This window comes from Sorex araneus, chromosome 3, assembly GCF_027595985.1.
Source record: "Sorex araneus isolate mSorAra2 chromosome 3, mSorAra2.pri, whole genome shotgun sequence".
Lineage (NCBI taxonomy): Eukaryota > Metazoa > Chordata > Mammalia > Eulipotyphla > Soricidae > Sorex > Sorex araneus.
Genome location: NC_073304.1, coordinates 74413341 through 74432882, shown reverse-complemented (window position 1 = coordinate 74432882; position 19542 = coordinate 74413341). Strand labels below are relative to the sequence as shown.

General features: G+C 48.8%; 1 protein-coding gene across 2 annotated transcripts; it reads right to left on the bottom strand.

Moving 5' to 3' along the window:
• Positions 1-678: 678 nt before the first annotated feature.
• Positions 679-18338, bottom strand: RBM23 (RNA binding motif protein 23). 2 transcript variants are annotated; one of them, XM_055131487.1, is made up of 14 exons: positions 18118-18337; positions 11191-11266; positions 9603-9733; positions 9101-9148; positions 8361-8534; positions 7632-7685; positions 7388-7505; positions 6929-7081; positions 6708-6845; positions 6002-6067; positions 2313-2508; positions 1887-2045; positions 1712-1796; positions 679-1629 (listed from the first exon to the last, which is right to left on the bottom strand). In XM_055131487.1, the coding sequence occupies exons 2-14, from the start codon at positions 11254-11256 to the stop codon at positions 1626-1628; spliced, it is 1392 nt and encodes a 463-aa protein (XP_054987462.1). In that variant the 5' UTR covers positions 11257-11266; positions 18118-18337; the 3' UTR covers positions 679-1625. The 2 variants fall into 2 exon arrangements, with proteins under 2 accessions (XP_054987462.1, XP_054987463.1); XM_055131488.1 differs by lacking the exon at positions 679-1629 and having other exon boundaries at positions 1708-1796; positions 18118-18338.
• Positions 18339-19542: the final 1204 nt, after the last annotated feature.

Sequence of the window (19542 nt, the reverse complement as noted above, 5' to 3'; positions counted from 1 at the left end):
GCCGCTCCTCGAGCAGGGCTGCTCTCCCAGCTCAATGGAATTCACGGCTGGACTGTCCCTGCACAGAGTCCTGTGGGAAGGCAAAGCTGAGGGAACAGACAGGGAAGGGGTCACGGTACATAATGCCCACAACTCTTCCAGATACAGGCCCAGGCAAGCAGAGGAGGGCGGGCAGGGCAGAACGCACCTTTTAGGTAGTTCAGAGGGATAATGGTGAAGAAAGGGGAAGTCTGGGAGGTCCCTCTGGCCCTTTACTGCTCGGGATCACCAAATACCCCAAGGGAAGGTGCATAATGTGCCACTGTCACACTGCCCTCTGCTGGAAAGACATTTGTCTTCAGGCAGAAACAGCTCAGGAGTCTGATCAGGGGGAAAGAAGTTAGAGACTAGGGTCAGAGACTGAGTAGGGGTTAAGGCATCTGTTTTGCCTGGGCTGCAACCATTTGAATGCTAGCACCACTGTGAATGCCGGCACTGCTATGATTTCCTGCCACCTCAGATGTGGCCCCTGAGCAAAGAGCAAGGTGTGGGCTCCCACAGAAAGAAGAAAAAATGGAGATGATGGGACCCAGAGCATTAATTATAATGCAGACAGACGGAACACCACCCGCGTGAGCCTTTGTTCATTTTCCTTCCTACAGAAGGAAGCTAAGACAAAAGTGAAATAAAGAGAGCACATGGCATTACAAATATTTTATATCCCTAGAATCATTCATGGTTTTGGCTCAGAAGTTGACATCAGACAGACACACCAACCGACTGAGACCACACACATATGGACAGCAGCCACTACGGCAGGGGGGCTGCCCTTTGTACGAAGTTCATATATACTATGTACACAGTCACAAGGGTATAAAATCCAGTGAGAAGGGCTCACATGTACTCAGGTAGGGGACAGGTACAGCTTTAAACAACTAGGGCTGAACCCACGGTAGAGGCACATGGGAAGTGGTGGAAAGAGTAGTCGCTTCCCCTCCATCTTCCCTCTTGGACCAAAGGAACGACTATGCAAAGGAAGAAGGGCGATATTGGAAAGGTATTCCACCTTTCGCTAAACTCCTGAGTGCCCCTGAAACACCAAAAATGCCTGGCAGGACAGCTCATTTCCACACCTCCCAGCAAGGTACTGAGAACCCACAGCAGTAGTTGTGGCCCCAAGCTGAGGCCTAAGGCAAGTGTCACAATACATGTCCACGCTACCTTCCAGGGCCCTTGCAGTAGCAAACCAGCACCTTCAAGGTTCACCCGTCAAACGTCAAAGCCCTCTTGGACCAGAAGTCTTAAGGGCTCATCCTTGACAGATTGTCGGGTAAAGGCAGAGAGGAGCAGGGAAGGTTGAATTAATCCTTCCATTAAGCCAGACACAAAGCGACAGCCTATTCCATGTCCTCATAGATTCTGTTTTCTTTGACGAGTGGCTTTGTTCAGTAGAGTCCACTTCCAGTGAAGTCACAGGGAAGAGTTCTTCTTGGTGCCTAAAAATGGCCCCAATTCCCACAGAGTCAATGTCCACACCTGCAAATGGCTTGGTCCACAAAATGGAGAAAGGGCCTTGGAAGGGTAGATTTGGAGAAAGAACTGGCAGGGCCCGGAAACACGGGGAGGCAGTGCACTGCACCACTGGTTTACCTGTAGCAAGGAAAGAGATGAGTGAAAAGCCAAAGAAAGGGGAAAAATCAAGGGCTCAAGTGAGCGGGTCCCTAAGACTCACATAGTCTGGGAGGTAAAAAGGCTGGAAAGCTGGAAGCACTGGGAAGCAATGGCCTGGGAGGCGAGGTTCAGAGCTGGACTCAGAGCTGGAACAAAGAAGAACAGTTTGTTAGTGACACAGATGGTTCGTTTCTTCCTGACCGAACTCTTTTTCCCCCTTCCCAAGTCAAGTTTACCAGTGAGAGCTGCCGGGTTCAAGGCCCCTAAGGGAACTGTTCCATTCAGTTGCAAGGCAGCGGCCTGGGCAGCGGCGGCCTGGGCAGCAGCGGCCTGGGCAGCGGCAGCCTGGGCAGCAGCGGCTGCAACTGCTGTTGTTGGCAGCTGGATTCCAGAACCTAAAAGGAAAAGAAAAGGTGGAGTTAAGTCTCAAGTGTTTTTGTTTGGGGCCACACCTGCCGGTTCTCAGGAAGTACTCCTGGCTCTGCATTCAGGGACCACTCCTGGCAGTGCTCAGGAGACTGTACAGGATGTCGACAATCAAACCCCAGTCAGCCCGGAACAAGGCAAGTGCCCTACATGCTGTACTATTGCCCCAGCCAAAAGTCACAAGTCTTAATCTAAATTCCCACCCCGTGTGCTTTTATTCTGCAGAGAAACTCTACCTTCTGCCAGTTTGGCCATGAGCTGCATACGTCCATTGGCTGAACCCAGATCCAGCTCCTGGTCTCCATCAGGGAAACTGATGTCTGTGCTGCCGTCTGATCGCTCAGTCACATGGCCAACCTTCATTGGTCGGCCAGCAAGTTCAAAACCATTCAACTGCTCCAGGGCCCGCCGGGCGCACTCAGCATCAGCAAACTACAAGAAACGCAGGCAACATCAGTCACTTCCCGATGTCACATCTCAGATATGCTGGCAAAGTCCTGCTCACATTCCCTAGTTCTCTTATTCTAAACTGCATGCTCACTGGAGTTCAAGCGCTTCTTTCCCCGGTAATGTGGCCTATAACCCCCATGTTCCCAAAATGATTCTACGAAAAGGGCATTTTCCAACAGATTCAATGGCAGTTTTTGAGCTTTCAACTCCACAAAGAACTTAACAATGCAAATAAAATTCTATCAGGGACTAGAGAGATCGTAGAGGGGCTGAGATGCATGTGGCCAACCCTGGTCCAATCTCCAGCACCACATGGTCCTCCAAGCACTGCCAGCTGGAGCCCTGGCTGTCCCTGACTACCACGAGGGTAGCCCAGGTAGTCCACAGAACCACAGGCCCCAGTAGATACACCACACGTTCAGGCCCTCTAGCTGAGCAGCCAGCCCAGCTGGTCAGAATCTCTGGGAGGAAGGCGTCCCTGGGTCTCCTGGGCACACGCTCAATAGTCTATTTATGGACCCGAGCCTGACAGAGTATTTAACAAATGGACACAGAAAATGGAAGTGAGACAGACAGAGAATAAAGACTCCTGGGCTTTTCCTTTAACTCTTTGATTCATATATTTTGGTTTTAGGGCCATACCTGGCAATATTCAGGGGTTACTCCTCGCTCCACAATCAGGAATCTCTCCTGGTGGTGCTCAGAGGACCACATGAGATACCAGGAATCGAAACCAGATCTGCTGTACTAGCACTCTGGCCTCATAACTCATTTAGCTAGTAAATTTTAGTTCTCACTTAACATTTAGGAATCGGGTAGGGGGAGTGGGGAGGAAGGGTACGGGCACACCACAGTGACAGCACAGGGGGCAGAGTGCTCATCTTGCACACGGCCAAGCCAGGTTTGATCCCGGTATCCCATATGGTCCCCCAACACTGCCAGGAGTTAATTCCTGAGAGCAGAGCAGGAGTAACCAAAGCACTGTAGGATGTGCCTTAAAAATAAACAAATAAATATTTAGGAATCAGGGCCAGATACAAAAGCTCAACAGGGGGCTGGAGTGATAGCACAGCGGGTAGGGCGTATGCCTTGCACGCGGCCGACCCGGGTTCGAATCCCAGCATCCCATATGGTCCCCTGAGCACTGCCAGGGGTAATTCCTGAGTGCATAAACCAGGAATGACCCCTGTGCATTGCCTGGTGTGACCCAAAAAGCAAAAACAAAAACAAAACAAAAAAAAACCCCAAAAGCTCAACAGTATGAATTATGCTTTACATGCTGGCAGCCTGGTTCAATTCATGGTCCCCATAGTCCCCAAGCACTGCTTGGAACAAGCCTCAAGAATAGCAGAGGGAGTAGCCCCTGAATACTAGTGGGAATGGCTCCCAAACTAGGACTCTTAGGGACAGAAAAATGCTAAAGGGTCAGAGTGCATCCTTTGCATGGGGACTCTTAGTTTAATCCCTGGCACCACTTGGCTCCCAGAATGGGTGAGGGCCCCCTACCAAAAAAAAAAAGAATCAGGAATCCCGAATTCCAGAACCAATCCTCCAGAATAACCGTATTTGCCGTATTTGGGTTTGAGAACAAGAGTGCAGTCCACACCCACACAGAAACAGAGATGCTTAGTGACCAGAAGGCCTCTATTCTCAACCAACCCTGTTTTGGATTATTTGGGGGGCCCACACCCACTGGTACTCAGGGCGTTTCCAGCTCTGGGCTCAGAGGACCAGGTGGTACCAGTGGTACCAGGGATCAAACCCAGGTCTCCTGTATGTGCTCAGTCTGTTGAGCTCTCTCCACACGCCCCCCACTTCTAACAAACATAACAGAGCGGGAATCAAACTCAGGCCTCACTGCCAAGTCCCCCCCGCGCCTATCCTCCAGCCCCTCCGCAGCAACACTAGCAGCAGCCTGGCATAGAATGCTCACTGCCTGCTGTTTACGGGTCATGGGTGTTGACCTAAAGGTGCCACAGAAGGCTTTCTGCACCTAAATCACACAGGGAGCTGAGAAGATACCTGTCACCAGGGACAGCACAGCTGGCTTTGTTTACTGAGTATTACTTGCTCCAGGGCCTGGCACATGGTACTGATAGTTCCCAGGCAGGTGATTGAAGTGGTCTGTGTTTAATGGATGCTTCTAAGGTGAACAATTCGGTGGTACAACATTATCTATCTCCCCTCTGCCTTGCGGGCAATTGTGAAGGCGCAGGTTGAGCCCAGAAATACCAGCTCCTATCAAGGCTTTGTGGCTAGAAGCCAACCCTCAGTCTGGAGATACATGGGGTTAGAAGATCCAGTCATGGGAAGTGGAAACAATTTTGCCAGCATGTCACAGAGAGGTGACACCAGTCTGCTATTAGATGGCCTCCCAACAGTGACCTTTTTTTTTTTTTTGAGGGTTTGGTGGCTGGGCCTACTTGGCTATGTTCAGAGGTCATTTGACTGGTGCTCAGGGAACCAAACTTAGGTCTTTTGCATATGGAGCATATACTTATACTTAGCCCTTTGAGCTACCTCTGACCTTAACGGAGATATTTAAATATATTTCTCAAAAAGAAAACATTTCGACTGAAGTAATGCTACCTTCCCCATCTATATTATGAAAATATACCAATTCCACAAATCATGGCTCAGGGATCACTTTTTTTTTGGGGGGGGGGGTCACACCTGGCAATGCACAGGGGTTACTCCTGGCTCTGAACTCAGGAATTACTCCTGGTGGTGCTCAGGGGACTATATGGGATGCTGGGAATCGAAACCGGGCCAGCCGCGTGGTGGAAGGCAAACGCCCTACCCGCTGTGCACCGCTCCAGCCCTCAAGGATCACTCTTGATGGACTTAGGGGACCCTAGGGGGAGCCAAATACTGAACCAGAATCGGCTGCAAGGCAAGCACCTTGCCTGCTGTACTACCCCTCCCCCCAGCTCCCTAAGTGGCACGTTTCCTACTGAATAACAGTCCTCATGTTCGCAAAGACGTGATCTTAAGTATGGTACTCAGCTCGGGACAGGTTAATCCAATTCAGGTACCAATGCTTACAGTAATTTAGACAGTTCCAAAAAGGGAAGGAGGAAGTTAAGATGTAAAAATCACACAAGCAGAGCCAAGGATGCTCAAGAGGCAGAGCAGATGTCTTGCATGTGTGAGCATACAGATTCAATCCCTGGTACCAAATGACACCACTAGGTGTGGTCTCTGGTGGCAACAGCAGCACAACGGGAATCAGAGGAAAAAAACCAAAGGAAAAAAATTTCTTTACAAAATGTTGTTTTTGGTTTTGGGCCAAACTTGTCTGTGCTCAGGGCTTCCTGACTCTGCACTCAAGAATCACTCCTGGTGGTGCTCGGGGAACATACGGGATGCCGGGATTGAATCCAGGTCAGCCACATGGAAGGCAAGCACCCTACCCAGTGTGCTCTCTCTCTGGCCCTCCAAACTAAAATCTGAAAGTGTAAGAGTAGGCACTCACCGTAATGAAACCATAACCTTTAGAGCGACCTGTATCTGAATCCTTCATCAGGACAATGTTATCAATCTGTAGGAAAAAGAGAAATAAGGTACTCGTAAATCTGCAACTTTGATCTTTCCTACCTAGCTTTTTTTTTCTTTTTTGGTCACACCCGGCAATGCACAGGGTTACTCCTGACGGTGCTCAGGGGACCATATGGGATGCTGGGATTCGAAGCTGGGTCGGCTATGTGCAAGGCAAACACCCTACCCACTGTGCTATCACTACAGCCCCCTTTCCGACCTAGCTTTTAACATCTCTAACTTTCTAGTCAATATTATCATTTGAAAGAACTTTGTTTTGGGCCACACTTGATGATACTCAGGCACACTCCTGGCTCTGCTCTCAACAATCACTCCTGGTGGTGCTTAGAGACCATATGGGGTGCCAGGGATCGAACCCAGATCAGTCATGTGTAAGGTAAGTGACCTACCTGCTGTACTATCACTCCGCTCCCATTTTTCTAACTTATGATTACTTACACACTGTGTTTGATTTCACTCTGTCTCACTCCACTGTCTACTAAGCAGAACAACGAAGTGATGGGAGACATATATGTACAGCTTGGACCCTATACCTGCTACAGCCTAAGTGGTTCAATCTGATCCAACACTCAGGCCGCCCAGTTTTTTCAATTTCTTTGGCAATTTCCCTATTTTCTACTCACTTTTCCAAAGGGCTCAAAGATGCCCCGGAGCATGTCCTCTGTGATGTTGAAATGCAAAGAGCCCACACAGAGGCGTGTTGGTCCACCACTGCCCTTCTGCAAGTTGTTGGCCATAGCTGCCAGCCGGTTTTTCTCAGCCTGGAAAGCAGGAAATGATGCGTCATGCCCCCTATGCCTCCTACCCTCCACTCCTTTTTTTCAGGTCAACTTAACCTGCTCACCTGTGAGGCCTGTACAATGATTGGGACTCCTAAAAGCCGCTGCCCAGTCAGTCCAATGGCCAGGGGCACAGACTGAATTTCACAGAATTCCACATAGGCAATACCCTTTGATCGACGCGAGTTCCGATCAGAGATGATACGTACATCACGAACCTACTCAGGGCAAAAAGAAAACCCCAAGTTAGGCATAAAAAGGGATGGACAGAAAACAGGATACAGGGCTGGAGCGATAGTACACTAACGCAAGGGTGTTTGCCTTGCATGCAGTCAAGCCGGGGATTGGTCAAGCTGGGTTCAGTTTGATCCCCAGCATCCCATACGGTCCCCCAGGCACTAGCAGGAGTAATTCCTGAGTGCAGAGCTGGGTGTAACCCAAAAAGCCAAAATAAACAAAAATAAAATAACCGGGATACTTAGAAAAAACCAAAAGGGTAAAGGCCCCTAGGCAGGGAGATTTACCTTGCCAACAGCAGAGAAAAAGTCCTCCAGGTCCCGAGGGCGAATGCGGGCAGCTAACTGCATACAGAAGACTGTGCGGGCATCACGTTCCTCAGGACTAAGATTATCAACTGGCTCCCTAAAAGAGTTGAATCTGTTGAGATTCACATGATCCCATACCCGACCAATTTTCTGCAGCAACTATCCTCAATACTGGCATTAATTCATACTTCAAATTTCCCCGAAAAAAGAATTATCAACTCACCTGATGGGACTTTTCTCTCGGAAATGAGGACTCTTACTGTGCCCGAACCTACGCCTATAGAACAGAAACAATGAAAAATGATGTCACCCAATTTTATTCACACTGGTCCAATACTAGGTCTTCTCTCAAAAGAAAAACATCCCAGAACGTCATCATACATGTAAATTTAAAAGAAATAATTGTTGTGGGGCCTGGAGCCACTCCCAGCAGTAACTGGGGTATATAAAGCCTTTTTTTTTCTTTTTTTTTACTTTTTGGGTCACACCGGCGATGCACAGGGGTCACTCCTGGCTCTGCACTCAGGAATTACTCCTGGTGGTGCTCAGGGGACCATATGGGATGCTGGGAATCGAATCCGGGTCGGCCGCGTGCAAGGCAAATGCCCTACCCGCTGTGCTATCGCTCCAGCCCCTGTAAAGCCTTTTTTAAAAAATCGTTATTATTCCTGGAAGGTGCTGAGAATCTAAACCAGGGCCACGAAAGACAGCCTCTTGCTTGCTCCCAGCACCTGTATCCTAAACACCACCCCTCCAGAAGCTGGGGTCTCTGGCATATCCCAACTGGTCATAACTACCTTCAGAGGCAAGATATTTAACGTACTCATTGTCTGAAAGGTAATGTGAGCCAGGAAGATGAATCAAGCATAAGAAGTCCTGGTTTGAGTCCCAGCATCACATAGTGTCCAGAGCACTACCAGGTGTGGCCCCAAAATCAATATGAAAGTAATACCCAGGGGCAAGCGGTGGACTCCGGTAGCGCACACGATCTTCACGTCGACGGTCCCGGCTTCGAGACTCACTCCTATGTCGCCGGTCCCAGCTCCTGCTACGGTGTCGCCGCTGCCGATCTCTGCTTCGGCTCCGACTATTTCTCCGCCGATGCCGATCTCGGTCTCTGCTACGGCTACAGATGAAAACGAATATTAGTCTATTAGAGAATAAATATACCTCTGCCTCAATGTTCAACTTTCCTTGGTATCTTTCCATGTATCATGATTCTCTGGGCTGGAGCAATAGCACAGTGGCTAGGGCGTTTGCCTCGCACACAGCCGACCTGGGTTCGATTCCTCCGCCCCTCTTGGAGAGCCCGACAAGCTACCAAGAGTATCTCGCCCGCTCGGCAGAGCCTGGCAAGCTACCCGTGGCATATTTGACATGCCAAAAACAGTAACGGGGGCTGGAGTGATAGCACAGCAGGTAGGGCGTTTGCCTTGCACACAGCCGACCTGGGTTCAGTTCCCAGCATCCCATATGGTCCCCTGAGCACCTCCAAGGGTAATTCCTGAGTGCAGAGCCAGGAGTGACCCCTGTGCATCACTGGGTGTGGCCCCCCCCAAAAAAAACAGTAACAAAAAGTCTCACAATGGAAATGTTACTGGTGCCTGCTCGAGCAAATCAATGAGCAACGGGATGACAGTGACAGTGACAATATATGGTTCTCCAAGTCCAACAGTGCTCAGAATTACTGACCTGCGCTTTCTGTCCTTGCTTTTACTATGGCTCCGACTCCTTTTTTTCCTGTGAAAGAATGCAAATTCTCATTACTGAGAAGATTTCACAAGGAAAAGAAAAATAATAAGGCCAGCGTGAAACAGAAAACCCTAGTAAACCAAAACCCAGAAGATCATTTAGCAGTAGTTCACAACATTACACAACTCCTTACATACAGCTCTGAACACTGTCAGGCACCTAAAGTGACCACTGCCATTGCCCAGAAACTGCTGGTGTTCCCAAGTCAGGGGACCACTCTTTTATTCAACTGAAATATAATGATGCAAGGACTGACCCACAAATCTACAGTGGAGAGCTAGACAATCACTGCTAGGTCACATTTATCCCCAAGATGCAGAGGAGCCATTACTGAAAAGTCAGCAGCCCCGTGAACAAGCAGCCCCTGTTCTGGCTGCTTCTCCAACAGACACAGGTGTTGGCCTTGCCCAAGCTGCCAAGCCAGTCTCTGTGCCATACTCACTTGCTTGCCTCCCCACTGGTACTGCTTCCACTGGTACCACTGCCTCCGTTGCTGGTGCTGCTGGTGCTGCCCGTGGCACTGGAGGTATTGCTAGCACCCTCCTTTTTCATCTCTTTCCTTTGCTGCTCATCCTGAAGGGATCACCAAGAAAGTTGGGTAAAGAAAGAACAATGGAAAAGAAGAAAGCTCATGAGATAAAAACTCTCAATTATCGAGCCTATTTCTCAGCCCCTAACAAAGGGAATAGAGAAAAGGAAGAAACTACCTAAAGACAAGAAATCCAAGAAACATATTTTAATGCTTGAACTTCAGCTATTAGAGGCTTTCCCTTTGAAGCCGTCCATGTTCTCTTTTAAGTATGCATCTTTCCCCTCACGCTTCTAAAGGTAAATAATGTCTTTCAATAAAAATTCTTTTACGGGGCTGGTGCAATAGTACAGCAGGTAGGGCGTTTGCCTTGCACACGGCTGACCTGGATTTGATCCCCAGCATCCCATATGGTCCCCCCGAGCACTGCCAGGAGTAATTCCTGAGTGCAGAGTCAGGAGTAACCCCTGTGCATCGCCAAGTGTGACCCCCCCAAAAAAAAAAAAGCTATTTTACTTAAAACAAAAAAATACAATCTTAACTACCAGAACTATCAGTTCCACTGACATTTACTATCCAGGAGAATGAGACTAGAGTTAGGTCTGAAGTACACAGACTATGTACAGTGTAACTGACAGCTATGAGCAAGGCACTGATTCTCTCCCACCAGCAAATTATATGCCTACTCACTTGTACCCCACTCCATCTAAAAGTAATGTCCTTATTAGCACAAGCCTCTAGAAAAGCTTACTAAAAGAATATGCATGCCGGGGCCAGAATGACAGCACAGCGGGTAGGGCATTTGCCTGGCAGCAGCCAACCCAGGTTCAATCCCCGGCATCCCATATGGTCCCCCAAGCACCGCCAGGAGTAATTCCTGAGTGCAAAGCCAGGAGTAACCCCTTGAGCATCGCTAGGTATGACCCAAAAAGCAAAAAAAAAAAAAAAAGGGAACAAGCATGCCTTTTTTGAGTATATTAAAAAAAAAAACACAGCAGGAAAAGGATTTAAAAAATGTTGAGGGGCTGGAGACACAATACAGTGGGTAGGATGTTTGCCTTGCATCCGGGTTCAATCGCCAGCATTCAGTATGGTTCCCCGAGCACCATTAGGAGTAATTCTTTTTTTTTTTTTTGGGGGGGTCACACCCGGCGATGCACAAGGGTCACTCCTGGTTGGGCACTCTAGCACCGCCAGGAGTAATTCAAGTGTAGAGCCAGGAATAACCCCTAAGCGTCACTGGGTATGACCCAACAAGCAAAAAAAATAAGTTGAGGCCCAGAGAAAACAGTACAGGTGCTAGCCCTTCACGCAGCTGACAAAGGTTTTTGGTACATATGATCCTCAAGCCCTGCCAGGAGTGATCCCAGAACTCAGAAACAGGAGTAAGCTCTGAGCACTGCTGAATGTAGCTTAAACAGAACCAGAAATGTTGAAACTGATAATCCACAACTGCTTTTGCTTACTAAATCAATTCCAGGAGTAAGATGGTGAATATTACCTCTTCCTTTTTATAGGGAGCCTCCAACATGGCCTCAATCACTATATCGAAGTCATCAGACGCCATTGTGACAAATCTGAGGAGAGGAGAATACATTAAGAATCCTTCTGAGGGGCTAGAATGATAGCACAGCGATTAGGGCATTTGCCTTGCATGCGGACGACCCAGGTTCAATTCCCAGCATCCCATATGGTCCCCTGAGCACCACGAGGCGTAATTCCTGAGTGCAGAGCCAGGAGTAACCCCTGTGCATTGCTGGGTATGACCCAAAATGAAAAAAAAAAAAAATCCTTCCGAATCCCACAATCCCTTCCATTTCTTCCCTTCCATTTCTAAGAAACAGACTTCAAACTACATAGTTCTTCTTTCTCAAACTCCAAAGGGACCTTACCAACTGTTAAGGTTTGATTTCTATTTGCAACTTACAAATCTAAACTAGTTCTGTTCTGTAGCTTAGCAAAAATTAAGGATCCAGAAGGAAAGTTGTAGGATAACATGGGGTCTGTCCTTTTAGCCTTGCCTTAGGGAACATAGTTTACCTTAAAGCAATGTCCTTTCTGTATGGACACAGGAAGACAATATGGTGCTTGTAACTTGGGAGCTGATTGACTCCAATAATATTTACTCCTGGGCATCTGCTTTCCTAGCACCCCAAAAGCAGGATCCCGACGAGGGACAGGACGGATCCAGGGCAAGCGGTGAGTTATGTGCTACCCTGGCATCAAAATGGGCCAGGCCAAAGCGCCCCAATACTCAACTAAAAGTTGAGGGCATGATCATGGACAATGCTGTCATGATCCAAAAGTAACGACGAGATTAGGACCCTGCTGGGGTTAGGAAGACTAACTTAGCCTGAGGACTGTGGTCTGTATTATACAGTGAATGTCCTCAGGAAGAACCAAACTTTAAGGTTATAATCTCTTACTGTGCTCATATAGAATGACATTGCTAGAAATATTAGAAGTAGATTTACTAGACTATTTAAGTAGTTTACTAGCTCACACCCTGATACACCCTTGTTTGGACCCCCACCCTTGAGTGGATCTCCTTAGATTAGATTTCCTTAGATGAGATTTTGTTAATCTCCTCGAGAAATGGTTTTATCCTTCTTTGTTAATGTTAAACCCACCTTTGTGTCACCACCCTATGTAATTTGCTATATAAACTAAGACTGTGGGGCACTGAGGGGAGATAGAAGAGACGGGGAGAGAAAGAAGACAAGGGGGACAGAGACAGAAGGGGCAGAAGAAGACAGAGGAAGAAGACACAAGACACAGAAGACGCAGAGAGACAGACGCAGAGGAAGATCCAGAGAGAGATCCAGAACCGGGAGAGAAGCAGAGAGAGAGAATGAAATAAACTGATCGAGCAAACAGTTTGGCCTTCTTCCTTCGCCTGCCTCATCATCGCCATCAACCTCCCCCAGGGTGGGGAAGCAGCGTGAGGCTACTGAACGCGGTCAGCGGAGAGAGAGAGCCCCGCTTGGGCCTCCTTTTTTCTTTTGTGTTTTTACACAGAAAGTGATTTCCTAGATAGATAAAGACAAAATAAAATTCAATCCATGTCCTATAAAAAAGAAAACCAGGAGCTGGAGAAACCACAGCAGGTAGGGCACTTATCTTGTACATGGCCAACCCCGGTTTGATTCCTCACATCCCTTATGGTCCCCTGAATAGGGATAAGAGTACTTCCTAAGCACAAAGACAGGAGTAACCCCTGAGCACACCAGATATGGCCCCAAAACAGAAACAAAGGGGCTGGAGCGATAGCACAGTGGGTAGGGCATCTGCCTTGCATACCACTGTCCTGGGTTCGATCCCCAGCATCCCATATGGTCCCCTGAGTGCAAAGCCAGGAGTAACCCCTGTGCATTGCCGGGTGTGACCCAAAAAGCAAAAAAAAAAAAAAAAACAGAAACAAAAAAGCTGGGCATCAGAGAAATGACAAAGGGTAGGCACATATGCTTTGCATGGAGAGAGCCCCTAATCCAATCCCTAGCGCAAGAGACCCCCCCAGTACCATGGGAGTGATCCTTGAGAACTGCATCAGAAGTAACCCGCAGCACCACTAGCTGTATCTCCAAGGCTTGCTAGAACATGTGAGGGAGACGGAGAGGATTGGGTCTCAAAATTTATGATTACTTGAAAATGACTTTCAGGAAACCACTATTATAATTATATAACAGAACTAGACATTCTTATTTATCTTTGGGTCTCCCCAGTGGTGCTCAGGGGCCACTCCTGCAGCAGCAGCCTGGCAGTGCGCCATATGGTCCAGTGATACAGTGTTTCTAGGGCCCAGCAATGCCAGGGGCAGAGATCTTAAGATACAGGCACACATTCTTTTAAAAGAACAAGCTGCTGACTGAAAACAGGAGCGAGACAAAGGAGCATATGAATAATGCAGACCTGCAACACTGGGGAGAACCGACACTTCCAATCCAAACACCAATAATTAGGGACTTCCTCATTAAGCCTCTTATAATATCAACTAAAGACTGGTCTTCAACCACCAATCCAAGGTTGGTGCAGGTCCTCAGGGATAAAACGGTGGGAAAGTTGGGGCGAGGAAAACAGCTCAAAGGACCAGAGCACATGCCTTGCAGACAGGAGCCCCAGGTTCAATCCCTGGCATCACCAGATGCAACTCCAAGCACCACTGTGGGAGCACCCCCCAAAAAAAACTGAAAAATCACTTAACACTTTAGGTAACTCAAAAAGATTTTGCTTTGAAAAGGCTTAGAGCTGGAGATAACTATGCAGAAGGCCTGAACACTGCTGGGAGCCACCCTGGGGTACAAAGCCAGGAGTAGCTCCCACCCCTCTCTCTGTACCATTGGGTGTAACCCCCAAACAACAAAACAGTCAGGCTTAACCAAGCCCTCTCTGAGGGCTTTCTGTTCAAGCAAGCAGGTAAGACTTCTCACCTCCCCCAGTTCTTATATCTAGCAACTGTTCTTTCCAAGTCTGTCCAAAACACTTCCCTTATAAAATAGGAGAAACCAAACAAATCAATGATAAATAATTTAAAAAATTATTGATCTGAAAAATTATCAATATACCCAACATGGATGAGTCTCAAAATAATTATGCTGAGTAAAAAAATACCTGAAACCACCACCAGCAAACACCGCCCCTCAAAAAAACAGGAATATACTTTATTGTAGGATAACATAGCCTCAGGTAGTTTAGGTTTATTGGGTTACTCCCGTCAAGGTGCTCCCATTCCTCTTTGTTTATTTTAGCTTCTTTCTTAGTGTTCTGTTGACTTGTAAATACTGTTTTTCTCTTCTCCTTGAGTCCTTTGCATAGTTTATTCAGAACCATGTCCTTTTTGTTTGGACACAGGAAGACTTAGCAAATACTATGCTTTTATAACCTGGGAGTCACTTGACTCTACATGATATTTTCCTCCTGGGCATCTGTTCTCTCAAGGTGGGAGAGAGAAGTAGGAGGAGAGACAGAGAAGCCAGAGAGGCTGCAGTTGATCCAGAGAGAGGCCGGAGCTGGGAGTGCGGGAGATGAGAAAGATGGAAGATTGAATAAACGGTAACTAATCAGCAACCAGCTTGGTCCTCATTCTTCCTTCGCCTGTCCTTGACCACCGGCCGTCCCGATCCAGTCCACACACTGCGGTTCCAGAGCACCGAACGCGGGTGGTGAGACAGAGCTGCCCGGAGAGCCTGAGAGTGCACGCGCCCCTCGGCGTGCTTTAGTTTTTTACACTTTATGATTCTTTTTACATAGAATCCTAAAAAAAATGTAATCTAATCCATAATGATAGAAAGCTGATGAGCATTTGTCTAGGGAAAGGAGTATGTGAGGTGGTGTGAAGGGGAAGAATTAGAAGAGGGAAACGACAGGTAATTGAAAGGATTTCTATAGAGAAGGCGCATCACTATCAACTTTTTTTTTTTTTTTTTTTTGCTTTTTGGGTCATACCCGGCGATGCACAGGGGTTACTCCTGGCTCTGCACTCAGGAATTACCCCTGGCCATGCTCAGGGGACCATATGGGACGCTGGGATTAGAACCCGGGTCGGCCGCGTGCAAGGCAAACGCCCTACCCGCTGTGCTATCTCTCCAGCCCCATCACTATCAACTTTTGACACCAATGAGATCTGTCCTCCTTAAAGCAGTTAATGTACGATCCATTACTGCTATTTGTCTTCCAAACCAGACTGTTTTGGTAATAAAAATAACAATATTTACAAGTACGATTTGTAGTACCTACTGCTATGAGACACTATGCTAAGCGTATTACTGACATAGGATTCTTTGAAAGATAAAGAAACAAGAAAAATTACTTGGAGGCTGAGGGAATGCTTTGAATGCGTGAGGCCTGCGTCTGACCCAGAGCACTGCATGGTTCAGAGCCAGCAGGATATGGTTCCCCACCCCACCCCGCAAAAAAAAAAATCACTTAGAGTCAAATTCAAGAATTAAAATCATGGCCTGAAGAAATGGTATGAGTCAGTGCTTGCCGTGCATGTGGCCGACCCGGGCTTGCTCCCCACTGTCCTGTATCTCCAAGCACTGCCAGTAGTAATTCTTGATCCCAGAGCAAGGAATAACCCAGCATCGAAGGTGTGCCCCCAAAACAAAACAAACAAAAAATACAAGTCAGCTGTATCAAAACCACAAAACCAAAGAATTTGGTTTCTTAACACCTTACAATTTTAACTAGCAACGCAAGGTAGCATATGCTATAGGGAGATTTTTAATCCAATGCACAAATGAAAGAACTGAGACTTAGAGAACTGCCTAAAGCAAAAAAGTTCTAATGGAGGGGGATGGAGCGATCCTCCAGTAGGTTTAAGGTGCTTGTCTTCAGAGCTCACCCAGATACAGCCTCTAGCATCCCATATGATCCCCAGCACACATCCCCAACAGTGATTCCTGAGCCCTAAGTACCACCTACTGTGACCCAAAAAGCAGGGGAAAAAAATTAAGTTCTGATGGGTGACAAATTCATAGTATAGCAGGAGAGCAGGTATGATGCTCGCCTTGCACACATCAACCCAGGTTCCATTCCAGGCACCACATATGGTCCTCCAAGCTCCACCAGGAGTGTATCCCTGAGCACCCCCTGGAGTGACCCCCAAACACACAAAAAAGTTCTAATGGAGAAGCAGAGGTCTTCTGATTCTTAAATGTGAGTTTATCAGGTTATAGCACTCATGTGGTTTATAGCTTAATCACAATGAGAACTTAGTAAAGCACCCAGGAAAACCCAGATGTCTTTGATGGGGCTAAGGATGGAGGCAACATACCCAGCAGTGCTAGGGAGTACTCCTGGAAACATATTCAGATGTCACTCCTGATGACGTGGAGGGTTACAGATTACCTGGGATTTAACCAGCGTCTGCAGAACTCAAGGAGAGTACCTTACTTGCAATATTATCTCTCCAGCTCCAATGTCTATTGCTAAGTATACATCCATCCAGAGGTTAATACAAAGATAAAGTTTACCGAGGGATCAGTAAACTACTGGACTATTATGCACAGTTCCCTGATGTAAGGGATGTACACTGTATGCTTTATAGAGTTTGGAAACCGGGGGCCATAGAGATAGTACAGATGTAGGTACTTGCCTTGCACGTGGCAAATACAGTCATGGCACCAAATATAGTCATGGAGCCCTGCCAGGTGTGATTCCTGAGCACTGAGTCAAGAGTAAGCCCTGAGCACCAAGGGGTGTGTTCCAAAATAAATAAAGATTCCCAAAACTGCACTAACTGCAATGTACACTTAACATAAGCTAGCTGACATAAAGAAACGGGGAAATTAGGTCCTAGGAAGAGAAAGTTTGTCTTTCTTCTGGGCAAATTAAGCACCCTACCAATTGCACTATCTCTATCTCCCTACCCCTAACAATTCTCTTAACTAGCGATGCCTTTTCCTCTTGAAACAAAGACACCTGAAAACTGAAGTCGCCACAAAAACCCACCTCCAGCCTCCAATTTTCAGACTCGGAAACTGAGTGAGTCGACTTCGGCAGACAACACAGAACAGGAATCAGCCAGGTCTTTCCTGGCGACTCTCAATGGTTTTCAACTTGGCCGCTTTCGAACTCTCCCAGTCCTCACTGGGGGCCGGGGGCCGGGGGCCCTGCGCTCTAGGCACGAGGGCACTCCCAGCTTCAGTCGATCGAGCCACTGGGGCGCACAACCGTAGCAGCGCCCGCGCCCCACCCGGGCCCGAGAGCACTGCGGGGAGGGGAGGGGCAAAGGGAGCGAGAGGCGCCGCGGCCGTGCCTCCACTGCTCCCCACCCCGGCGCAGTGACCAGACGCGGGAGCCCCGGGGCCAGGCGTGCGTAAGCCATACAAGCTGGTCCCAGACAAACGCGGTCCCGGGAAGAAGCGCCTCTGCGAGCCCCGCACAAGGTGCTTCCAGGGCTGGGCCGGCGGCCGGGCCCGGGCAGGGACTCACGCCGAGATGCTCCCGGCGTCTCCGGGGCCAAAGAAGATGCAGGAAACTCGGAAGTCAAATCGGTGAACACCGATCCCCCGGCGCCCACCTCCCTCCATCTCTATCTCTGAGCAGCGGCTGGAGCGGGGGGTGGGGGGAACACTGAAAACGCACCCTACGTGCCCCGGAGGCCGGCGAGGGGCTGAGACCCTCCCAACCCACCCCCCTCCCCGTCCCCCAAGTAAGGACTCCCTTCAGCGTGGCGGCTGGACCGAGCTCGGTCCTGGGAAGCTGGACACAAGGGTCTCCACGGGGAAAGGACGCGCCACAAGGGCGCCAATCTCGTAAACCCGGCGGACACTTTCGAATCAAAGCAGACAAAAATTTCTTTTAATTCTCAAAGTTTGCTTGAGCAGGCTCTTGACGCCAGATCCACTGGTGACGTCAGGGGGAGGCGCCGTGCGGTCACGTCACGCAGCGGTGACGTCGCGGGGGACCAGGTTTCGGGGTTGCTCACCAGTTCCGGGTCCCCGCAGGGGGATCCCGGTAGTCTCCGTTCCTTTGCGTGTGTTGGGGGGGCGCGACGTACGGCTCTTCTCCGGAGTCTCGGCAGTAAAAGCGGCCACCGCAAACGGAGCTAATCCAGCCCGCGCAAAATGGCGGCAGCTGTGCTGTCTTCCAGAACTTTCCTCAATCTGCGCAGGCGCCGAAACATTCAGGCGCTGGAACCCAGCTCCCAGGTTTCGCGGCAACAGTGCGAAGTGCCGAGTTTCATTGGCTAATATACCAAGCATGGGCGGAGCCAGGCGCAAAGGTCTCTTAGCAACTGCCAACTTCCCACTGATTGGCTAGCGTCTACGAGACTCCGGAAGAATGGAAAGGCCTGTGATGGGCGCGCGTCTCTGTCATTGGCTAAGTAGATTGAGGAAGGCGGGGGAACCGGGCCGAGAATGAGAAGGCGGGACCTTCCTACTCCGCTCGGCGCTTCGGTTGGCCAGGCCGAGCCCATAGGCGGAGCCAACAAGGCCGTCCCAGCTTCCTTCGTTTGCATAGGGAATCTCGTCGGGTCGGCCTTGGGGTAGCGTCCTGGAGAGCCAGTGTTTGCTCCCAGTGGGAGAGCTTGGCTCCGTGGGCCTCTTCTGAGCGACCCAGTCTACCTCCTCCTTCCACCCTCTCCAGAGCTTGGCACCTGGAAAACCAAGTCACATCTCTAGATGTTTTCTCTCACGCACCACTGACTGGTCCACTGACTGGACATCTTTAGTTTGAATCAGTGCCCCATATTCCTTTTAACCAGAAAAGCACTTGACGTCCACTGCAACGTTCCAAGGGCTTCCAGAAGCCAGAGAGATTTCAGCAGCCTAATACAGCCAAATATAGTTGATAAGGAGAGAGCTGGACTCAGGGCCTGTGTTGCAGTCATTGGCTGATTACCAATTTTGTCACTGCTCTAATTTCAAATTCCTCCATTATAGTGAGAGATGAACTAAATGACGTATTAATTTTTTATTTTTGCTTTTTGGGTCAACCTGGTGATGCACAGGGGTTACTCCTGGCTCATGCACTCAGAAATTACTCCTGGCAGTGCTCAGGGGACCATATGGGATGCTGGGAATAGAACCCCGGTTGGCTGCAAGCTAGGCAAACTCCCTACCCGCTGTGCTATCGCTCCAGCCCCTGACGTATTAATTTTTGTTTGGTTTTGGGGGCCACACCCGGCGGTGCTCAGGACTTACTCCTGGCTCTGCACTCAGGATCAATCATATGGGGTTCCGGGGATCAAACCCTGGTCAGCTGCATGCCCTACCTTTTGTACTACCATTACAGACCCAATAAATATTTCATTAAAACTTCAAACTAGTCCTGTTATTTTATTGAATTCAGATAGGTGGCCTGCTGGAGAGACCATACAGTGGGTAAGGCATTTGCCTTGCCTGAGACT

What these genes read in the sequence shown, in the direction of transcription:
- RBM23 (XM_055131488.1), bottom strand. Translation starts at nt 11,256, where the DNA reads ATGGCGTCTGATGACTTCGATATAGTGATTGAGGCCATGTTGGAGGCT. An exon ending in ACCAGTGGGGAGGCAAGCAA is followed by an intron (nt 9,149 to 9,602) that starts GTGAGTATGGCA and finishes ATTCTTTCACAG; the next exon opens with GAAAAAAAGGAGTCGGAGCC. An exon ending in AAGGTTATGGTTTCATTACG is followed by an intron (nt 2,509 to 6,001) that starts GTGAGTGCCTAC and finishes CGTTTCTTGTAG; the next exon opens with TTTGCTGATGCTGAGTGCGC.